This window comes from Copadichromis virginalis, linkage group LG12 (genome assembly GCF_057382275.1).
Source record: "Copadichromis virginalis isolate Kocher_CV1m ecotype Utaka linkage group LG12, C_Virginalis_male_GT1.1, whole genome shotgun sequence".
Classification (NCBI taxonomy): Eukaryota; Metazoa; Chordata; class Actinopteri; order Cichliformes; family Cichlidae; genus Copadichromis; species Copadichromis virginalis.
The window spans coordinates 24,576,219-24,586,848 of NC_140629.1; the positions used below are offsets into that span (position 1 = coordinate 24,576,219).

Sequence of the window (10,630 nt, forward strand, 5' to 3'; positions counted from 1 at the left end):
GAATAAAATACAACCTCAACCTCCTGGGTGAACACTTTTGATTGCAAAGGGATTGGACAGGTTGTCTGGTGGGGGCCAACTTGTCTCCAAACAATCACAGTCTGACTCAGACTCACTGCAATCACTCTCAGACAGATTGCCAAAGGGTTAAAGATAACTTCCATGTAATTTATAAACACAGACAGACTGACTGCTCTGCGACATGTTTCATTGCAACAGGCAACTCAGTTATTGTAGGGTTTTGTCTTACTATACAACCAACCGGTTGCGTTCCAATATAAACCTAAGTTTGTAGTTGAATTACTATCCCGTAACAACTATGTCACTATTTCTGACTCTCTGTTTCAAATTAGGATCTGACTGGACTCTGAATGCAACTAAAAAGTCAGCTCCTCTTTAATCAAGAACTTCTAAAAAAAAACATTTTCTTGCTTGAGGAAAATTACGGACTAAATAGAACTATGAACCGATGAGATTAAAAACCTAAGATGCTATTACAGATGCTACTGTGTGTATTTGTGTTTATCTAAAGACTCTCATAGTAACTAGGAGGTAAACCAACAGACACACACAGGGATAGAAAGACTGATAGCAAAGGTTCCTCTGAACTCACAGATAAGAGATGTTGAGGTGTTTGAATATCCTCCAGGACAGGGATGACAGGTTGTTATCTTTCAGATTCCTAGAAATTAAATCAAACATTAGGGAAGAAGACAGTGTTTGTAGCACCAAAGCAAAGTAGTGGATTGTTGTTAGGACTAATAGCACATGTCTGCTTCTATCTACACTAATAAGCCTGTATTATATTTCTCATTTAAAGTTTTCCCCACACATTGTCACAGACTGTCACAATTAACCTTAAGTGTCGCATTAATTAAATATAATAAGTATCAAACTAAACTTTAATTATATTGACTCTGCATCACGGTTTGACTATCAATTATAAATCTTGTTAACCTGTAGCGGACTTCGTTTTTCATCAATCTCACTGCCTTCACTGGCTTTTCTTCTTACTTATTAATTTTCTCTTCACAGTGTGACTTGTTCACATTGCGTTGCAAAGGTACACATTTTCAATCGAAGGGAAGGAATAAACAGCATGACTTTTTACTCACAAGTACTGCAGTTTAAAGTTGTTCTGAAAGGCCAGCTTTGATACATATGTTAGCCTGCTGTTGGTCACCGTTCTGCCACAAAACAAAAGCAAGAACATCATCAGTATCTTCATGAACATTTGTCTCACATCACAAGCCAGGCAAGACGAGGATATGTGCCAGCAATAAGAACCTGGTAACCCATATTCTGCTCTCCTTATTGTCTTATATGACCTACAAACCACAACCAGGATATATATATATATATATATTAACACAACACTTTTTTTAGAAAGTAGAACAATTTAGGTCCAAAGAACTAATCAAATGATGAACATTTAGAGATTTAAAAGAGGACATGCTTTCTGTTATTGGCTGTCCAATATAGGGATGTCTGTGATGCAAACTGACAGAGACAAACAAAGGTTGTTTTTCATATTAAAATCTTACATCAGTCTCCCTTTCTGTTAAAATGACGTTTATATAAACAACTCCAATAAAAACTTCATCCATCAGAGCTAATCGAAGCTAATACACTGGATCCGCTGGGCATAGTGTAAATGGTACCCCAATAGAAATGCTTTTATGTACATAAAAAATTAATATTAATACACAACAGGCATTACACAACGATGCTATAACGGGATGCATAAAGTCTTTGCCCTTTATCAGTTAAGGTGAGGCTGTAAGACAATATTGCCGTTTGGTGCGATGTTATCTCCTGCAGCTGATGGTGTGGCATCACTTGGGCTTAGTGTTTAGTCATTAAAAGTGTGAATCATAACAAAATATTGTTGTATGACTAGTCAGATCACACACTATTACATTAACACAGCACAGAGTGTAAGTGTTTGTGCAGCGTGTCTCAGACACACGGGACATTTGTTTCAGATAGAAGCTTAAACACAGCATTTAAGACTTCCTGCATTTATAGCTGTTTTCCCATGAGTCCAGCCACAATGAAAACCATACAGCACACTCACTGTGGATATGTGCTTTGTGCTAATTTGCTTGGCAAATGGGATACTGGTTGAGAAATTAGGTAGCGTTTTCCTAACAGATTTTATCTTCAGGGTAGAAGAAAGTGGTTGCTAGTGGTTATAGTTTTTTTTTTTTTCTTTTAAAGAAGCAAATTAATATAAAGAAGTGCAGAACTGGACAAAACACTGTGTGATGCAGTGATAAACACAACAAGGCTGAAATAAATGAATAAGACTAGTAAAAAAGAGGAGAGAATGTACATAGAAATGCTGCCTATTGTTTGGGTCCAACATTGGACAAGAACACTTTAAAATAATGCAGACAGACCTCAAAGGGTACACGGGTAATATAAGCCATTAAAGACTCACAGGTTCCTGAGATTCTTGTAGTAGTGCAGGTCTTTGTCGCTGATGGAGGAGAAGCTGCTCTGGTTTGCGATGTAACTGTCAAGAGAACCAAGCGTTGGTGAGACGGCTCATTTGTTAACAGGTGGAAGCATAAACAGAAGCATTTCAAAAAGTCAGAGGGACCAAAATAAAATAATAATGAAAAAAAAGGACTCTGGAAAGCGTGCAGGTGGTACGTAGGAGATGGGGGGGGCAGTGAAAAAGGAACAGTTCTCGCCTCTTTTCCTCAGCAGCACTTGTGCATGGCACTTGATTCTAGAGCCAGCAGGAGATGATTGTGGGCAACTCCCTTGGGTGAATGAATTTAGCTGTGCGAATGTGTGCTGGAAAGCAGTATATGCGATCTTTGAATATCACAGCTTCGGGGTCGGATTTCTGAGAACATTTAGAGCTAAACAAAAGCTCTGGACAGTCTTTCCCATCAAGGGAACACACTGTAACAGTCACAGCACCGCCCTTTGTCCTGCACTTATTGCACATACTCCCTTGCTAAATCACAAGGTCAGTAAATAATGTGTTTTTTTCCAAGGGGGTAGACAAGCAGTGAGTGAGAAAAACCATCTCTATTGATTGATTTGTTGAAGGCTGTAGAAATGAAGGAGCAATTCTTTTGGGAAATATTGCAAATTCATCAGGTGTAACTTTTAGTTCATGTTTCTCAATGTATGCCATAATAATTACATTTTAGTTGATGCAAGTGAAAAAATAAATGAGTTAGGACTGAAGGGACAGCACATGGCCTGTTTAGCAGGGGGGTCCTGGTGAATTTAGGGGGTTGCTACCATAGTAGCACTGGTCAGTGTGATTGCTCTAAATTGCAATGCAATTGGTTTGGCTTGCATATAAAGTGGATGTTGTGTTTACTTCCGATTACTTAGTGTTTTGCTGCCTGTTTTCTGCCCCTTTGAAAAAAAAAAGGGGGGGGGGGGGTAAGTAACATAGATACAGGTGGTTAAATAAGAATATAATTCCTTAAAATAGTACACCATGCAATCTGCATGTCTGGGGTGCTGCAGAAAACCTTTTGTGCACAACACCTATCCTTTCCTTCCCCTCATTTCCCATCACAATCCACTAGAAAAAAAGCGTAGGGAAAAAAATCTGGTGATAATGAAATGTATCTCTCAATAAGGAGCACACTGTACTACTAAAGCCTGACGGCAGTGATGCATGGACAATGTGACAAAATGATTTTAGTGGAACGAACTCGTTTGCGATCGGAAATAAATCACCAATTAGTCACTCGGTGTCTGCTCTTAAAAAATAAAAATAAAACAAAATAAAATAAAATAAACACCTGCAAAAGAGTCTAAAGGGGAACAGCAGACAGTCTTGATGAATAATAACGCTGCTGTCAAATAACACAAGTGTGCACATGTTTGACGAAGCCGTCGCTGAATGTCTGTTTTAGTGAGCTGGCAGGAATTTAACTGAGCTTTTAAATAACCATTATTATACCCACATATGTGCTTTAGCCTCCTTTGTCTGTCGGTGTAGGGGTACAAGCGTGAATATACAAACTCTGGGAAATTTCTGTACGCGTGGTTATGTTTTCAGTATTTAAGCAGGAGGGCATTTTCTGTGCGTAACAAAACACATTGTCATTTATGATTGTCTGTATTATCCAGTCATTAGCACAGCCACCTCCCTGAATCCCCTCTAAAGGATATTTTCTTAACAGATGGTGACTAAGTATGATTTGTTTGGAATTCTGAGCATATACATACCGCAGGCTACACATTAGGGCACAAAAGAGACATCACCGCAGACTGTGTGAGCTGTTACACCCATACAGCACATCGATTTCTGACCAGTTGTTGAGGATTCAGATCAACTGTCATAAACTAAGTCCAACCAAAAACGGCACATACGACAGGGCGCACGATGACCTACAGTAGGTTTTTTTTTTTGTTTTTTTTTTGGCAAGGTCGTTCGGAATTAGCAGTTCCACGGTCATCAGTAATTTGTCTGTTTACATTAGCCAAGCACTCAGTCAGTGCTTTTCACCACACTGGCTCATTCAAAGAGCTTCCAAGGCTTCTCCAAGGCCGCCGATAAAAACTGTTTATCTCCGACATCAGTCATTACCAACAAGGCCGTTTATCTTTGCCAAGAAATATGCTGGCGCAATTAAAAACCTTAATCTCCCGTTTAATTTGTCTCGGCTGCAGAGGTGCCTCAGCTCATTTTCAGGCCAAGTGACGTTTCATTAAATGTGAGTGGAAAAAGCTCAAATACAGCCCGGAGAGGAGATGATACAGTACATCTAAACACACACTGAGATTTATGGCATCTTGCGCCCGACCAACCTTAAAGAGACTGCCAGCAAAATGTTGAGTCTGACAAGAAAAACGTCACTTTTCTTTTTTTTCTTTCTTCAGCATCGATTCTCTCCGCCTGTGTGGTTCATTTAGATAGCCTACACTCATATAAGCCATCTTGGGAAGTGTCTGTGCTAATATTTGGACTGTAGTGTCTGGCGTCTCCACACAAACACGAGCACGTACGCGCGCAGACTGAGCTGTCTATTTGTTAGAATAAAGCCCATCAGCTTCAGTTGCATTTCATTTCTAAACGAGCTTGTTTCCTCGCTGGTGCCGAAAGACTGATGTGCCCCTTGATGCCAAAGAGTCTGTTATGCAATGTGGGTTGCACTTGATGCCTTTCTGAGGCAAACCCTTGCCAACGAGGAAAGAAGTGTAGGCTGTCGGTTACTTAAAATCCTACCTGAAGTGATATGGATTTACGAATTCGCTTTAAAATTCATTCATCACATCAGAAATAAACAACATTTGGGCCGCTTTCTTTGCTGACTGTGTATCTGTCAGCTCCCCATACAATTGGCTGAATAGGGGTGAAGGATGCCGTTTCTTTATTTGGGAAGTTCTGGGAAATGTGGGCCGCTGGAAAAGGATAAAGTCGGGGAAAATATGCTGATTTGCCCCTGATGCATTAGCTTCACATCTCTCCGTGAACCGGTGCTTATGAGGGAAACTCACATGTCGGTGATGTTCTCCATCTCTGCCTCGGTTTGCAGGACGGGGAAGGCATTGATACCCCGCTCCGGGTCCACGCAAGAAATCCTGGTGCTGCTGCAGGAACAAGAAGAGGGGCATGCCTCGGCGGACATCCACGGATCACCCGAACCTACCGCCACCCCGACTACCAACACCCACCACCACCAGCAGCAGCACCGCCACGACCCAAACCGTCTCCCCGGCGAGGAGAGAGCCCCGCTCCCGGGTCTCAAGGCGCTCATCTCGGGTGCCGCCAACTTCAGCTATAAGGCTCGCTGAATAGCTCCACGGCCCGGCCCAGGTTGGCTGGGATCAGCCCCGGTTCGGCCAATAGAGGAGAGGAGAAATAAAACAAAATCCGCCGCTGAGATGGATGCAGGCTACAAAACCATCGACCTCTCCGGCGATGACAGACTAGAAGGAGAGAAAGGGGTGGGGAAAAAGAGAAAACCGGAGAGCGTGTAGTCCCTTCCCCGTGTGATTCCTCCAGAATCCCCCAGTCAGTCAGCCAGTTAGTCAAAATCTCACTGCCACACTGGCAATGTGTGCCAAGGAGGATCGCTCTCGCTCTCCCCCTCTCTCTCTCTCTCAGCTGACAAGCACCGGAACCTCCTCCCGACAGAGTTGTCGTGTGTGGAGGGTAATTTTCGGTTGTTGTTAGTGGTGGTGGTGATGTAGGTGTACAAAATGACAGTCAGAAGGTGAGCACCGCACCTCACCTTCGCCGGGATGAAGAGGATGAAGGAGCATCAATGCACGCCGTGAATAAACATCACCGATGCCCTCTTAGAGAACCGGTTCTCGTACCCTGCTCTCAGGAAGGTCCGGGGGAAGGGTCAGAAAGACAGAGGCGTGGAAAGACCTGTGCTCTGAACAGCTTACTTAATTTATCCGCTACCTGGCTTCAGATCGTTGACTAAATGAGATACAAGGGGCTATCAATTTAGAGGCTCTAATTGTAATCATTTTCATCAACACTGTTGCCATCGTTTTTATGATTATCATCTGGCTGTAATACTTCTGGAACGGTACACAGCTAATCAATGAAAAACAAAGCTGTTTTTCGCAGTCGCTTCCTATTTAATCCTCATTCGACATGTTAGAGTAGCCGACTGTGTTTAAATATCCTGGAGCTTTATTTCTAACTGAGCTGAGAGATGCTTAAAGATGCAGGCTGGATGTAATATGTACAGAGAAAGAGTGAGCAATCACTGATCATCAGGTCTTTAGCTGGCATGTACTTCACCTGGCGTCACCATATTAAATCATTAGGCCATATTTCATAATGATCAGAGGCTCTCAGCCAAACCAGACCTGAATCAATAACATGTCATCTTAGAGTGCAAGTTATACGGCTGTATGCCAGTCACCCTGTTGCTATAGGCCAGATCTCCTTCAGCTGGATGAATTGCTAACATAAGAGTTGGTCTCTCCCTGCTCTCTACAACTGGAGAACAGAGCTACTCCTCCACAGTCGTTCACCTTATAAGTGAGAGACAGAGGATGACAGAACATCTGCCTGCAAGCAGCAGAAGCCCCAGCACGCCACATCTGCGAGGCTCCCTCTCCTCTCCTCTCCTCTCCTCTCCTCTCCTCTCCTCTCCTCTCCTCTCCTCTCCTCTCCTCTCCTCTCCTCTCCTCTCCTCTCCTCTCCTCTCCTCTCCTCTCCTCTCCTCTCCAATGTTCCGTCCCCCATGTGCAGCTCTAATATGACGTTTGTGCTGACGCACAGGCAGTGCTGCTGAATAGAGGAGCGTAATTATGGAGCCCTGTTTGTGTGCAGACCAATCTGGTGGGTGTCTGCCTCACAAACTGGGGTGTATGCACTCTGCACAGAGCAACGTGGGTGTACCAATTAAAAAAATTTGTGTCTGACAAAAACAGAATATTCAGATTCCTCTCTGCTCCTTTACAGGATGCAACCTGTGTTACAGGTCTGTGATATATTAATAACACCAGGCGAACCGTCTGTCATCCTCAGAATGGGTTTTCCATACAGCACTGTGCGCCTACCACAGCACACAATACATTTGGCTTCTTGTGAATCAGCATGTTTCATGGTTTAAATCACCACTTTCAATGTATTTAAACTGTACGCGCATAAATTGACATTCAAATATGTTAAAGGTGTCTCTTTGGACGTTTCATTTGGCAGCCATACCCCTCTGGCAGTTAGTATAGGGTTTAATCCATGTCATATCTTGATAACCCTTTGCCAAAAACGAGCTTCTTTGAATAAAATAAGCAGCTTATCTAGAGTCAGACTTTAATTATTGAAATTAGATGGGACATTCCTTTAAAGTACTTTCTTTTGGATGAGTTCTGCCTCACAAAAAAGAAAAGAAAAACACATCCATTTGCAAAATGTTAGTGGGTGAGTCATAAATGAATCAGCTCTAGAAATAAAAATCAGAGATGGCATTTAACCCTCCTCTCGTGTTAGGGTCGGCACCGACCCATTTTAAATTTCAAATGCATAAAAAAATCACATACATTTGTTTATTGTATCAAGGCTTTTTGACTTTGTCAGGAACCTCTATTTCTACAAAATAAAATAAAAAAAATTATTTTCACTAAATTATAAAATGCCCTAGTTGAAATTATGACCTTTGTGTTGTTAGGGTCGGTTTCGACCCAGGTATAATATTATGAGTATAAAGCAATAATTAAAGCCAAAACTGAAATCATAAGTGCACTGTCAGCTAAAACACTTACAGCAAGCGCCTCTCCTAATCATATGAACTTTAGGGGATTCTTATTTTGCATGTTTTTTGCAGTATACCTGCACAAAAACAAAACAAAATAAACACGGGCATGTGAGGTGAATTCACTATTTGAGTGGCCATTTGACTTCCAGAGTGCACATTTACAATTTGCAGCATACAAAAAATGAGAAGAAGATTCACAGTGAGCTAAGTTCTGGATCATATTTTTGGTGAAAATGAAGGAGAGGACACAGAGCAGCATAGCGATTCAGATGGGCAGGTTTCTAAGGAGGAAGACAATGTGGACTATCATCCAGAAGACACAGACACATCTGATCAGAGGTGGAGGTCGCTGGTGCTGAAGCTACTCCTGCTGAAAGATTCAAGTCCAAAAATGGTAAGATCTTTTGGAGCTCAGTACCTCATGATGTACATGGCAGGGCAGCTGCTGCAAATGTCATCAAAATGACCCCTGGAATCACAAGGTTTGCTCTGACCAAAGTCAGTGACATCAAGAGATGTTTTGAGATATTTATGCCATTGTCACTAGAAAGAATCATCATTACTATGATAAACCTTGAAGGAAAAAAAGTCAATGGCGACATGATGAGGAATACCTGGATGCTTTCATTGTTCTTGCTGGAGTGTACAGATGCTGCAATGAGGCCACTGATCGTCTATGGGATGCATCGACAGGCAGAAACATTTTCTGGGCAACGATGTCACTTCACACATTTGATATCATTTTGATTCAAGAGTCCTCAGATTTGACAACAGAGAGACCAGACCGAGGTCTGACAAACTTGCTCCCATCAGGGATGTCTGGGAGAGATGGGTGCAGCTTCTTCCACTGATGTTCATCCCAGGGCCAGTGACAGTGGATGAATGTCTTGTCCACTTTTTGAGGAAAATGCCCCTTCCGGCAATATATACCCAGTAAGCAAGGGAAAAACGGCAGAAAAATCTGGGAAGCCTGTGATGCAAAAACCAACTATGCCTGGAATGTACAGATTTTCACAGTCAAAGCTGCGAGTGGCACCCCTGAGAAGAAACAATGAAAATGTGTGGTCCTCCATATGACCACTGGACTGCAGGATCACAATATCAGCTGTGATATTTTATTTTATTTAATTTTTTACCAGATATGACCTTGGACAAGAACTTCACAAAGGAAACTGAGGTGAAGCTGTATCATTGGGAAGTGATAAAAAGCCCACAATTACCCACGGCTATAACCAAAACAAAGGAGGAGAGGACTTTTTCTTTTTTTCAGTTTATATTAAAGGTCTACTGCTGAAAAAAAACAAACTTTTTTTGTCTTTTCTTGATGTAAATGTCTATGGGTCGAAATTGACCCGTAACACCATCGATGTCATTTTAGTTATTAATCTTAAAATGAAAAAAATCAATAAAACAGATTTATTTAAGAGATGTGTCCTATACCCCTCAGTAATACTCAGGTAACACAGAAAAATTTATTTATTAATATGATTCTCTTGAGGTTAATTTTACAATTTTTTTTTAATTGAAATCGAGGGGTATAGTGACAAAAAAAGACCCAGAGGCCCACACCAAAAGTATTAAAACCAACATTTTCATGGATAAGGAAGCCTAACAAGGTAACCAAGAGATGAGAAACAAATTGGATGATAACTTATTGTTTTTAGTATATTTTATAGCTGATTTAATTCACGGGTCAAAACCAACCCGCTAACATAAGAGATGATAACAGAAAGCTAACACGAGAGGAAGGTTAAATATATAAATCTGTTTATTAATAAACGATGAACTCTGTTTGAGGCTGATGTATGTGCGCATTCTCATGATGTCATCCAGCTCCCCCCATAACAGCATGGCATCATGATGTAAAGATCTTTGCCTCTGGCTGTGTGGAGACTGGTGAATTGCATCGGTTTTCATTCATTATGCTCACAACTATTTTGTATCTTTACAAGTATTTGCAAATAACCATCAAACTGGGGCTACAAATAATATTCAATTAATCTCTTGATGGGTCCATTTAGATACAGGATTAGATTGCTCCCAGAAATATCCACTTCGAGGTGATGACAGTCGAGTATACAATCATCACAGTCTCCCCTGTGTTCCTTTCAGATCAGATGTTGTTGAATCCCAATCGCCTATTTTATCGTCACAGTCATTCGTTGTTGAGTCATAATTGCTTTGGCCGCTGCTTTGCAATCATGTCGCTCCATTAAAGCCACCTGTGCTGCTTCCTGTTGTTGCATCATATTCTGTTCTTGGGTTTTCTTTGACTGAGAACATAATATGTGTACTTACGGCTGTTACCTCAGGTTTGCACAAGATGAGGAACAATGTCTTGTCATTTTCAAGTCCAAACTTTTACCAGAACTTGTTACGGTTTATTTATTTGGGACCAGAAAGGGGCTGATATGCTGCTTTAG

At 41.4% G+C, this 10,630-nt stretch overlaps 1 protein-coding gene across 1 annotated transcript in view; it reads right to left on the bottom strand.

Annotated features, from left to right (window-relative positions):
- Positions 1-6,074, bottom strand: part of ntrk2a (neurotrophic tyrosine kinase, receptor, type 2a) — a 107,813-nt gene extending 101,739 nt beyond the window's left edge. Inside the window, exons 1-4 of the mRNA XM_085475590.1 lie at positions 5,482-6,074; positions 2,444-2,518; positions 1,116-1,187; positions 614-682 (exon numbers count right to left, since the gene is read on the bottom strand). Of these exons, the coding sequence (XP_085331716.1) occupies positions 614-682; positions 1,116-1,187; positions 2,444-2,518; positions 5,482-5,741 (476 nt within the window). The 5' untranslated portion in view covers positions 5,742-6,074. The remainder of the gene's footprint in view (positions 1-613; positions 683-1,115; positions 1,188-2,443; positions 2,519-5,481) is intronic.
- Positions 6,075-10,630: the final 4,556 nt, after the last annotated feature.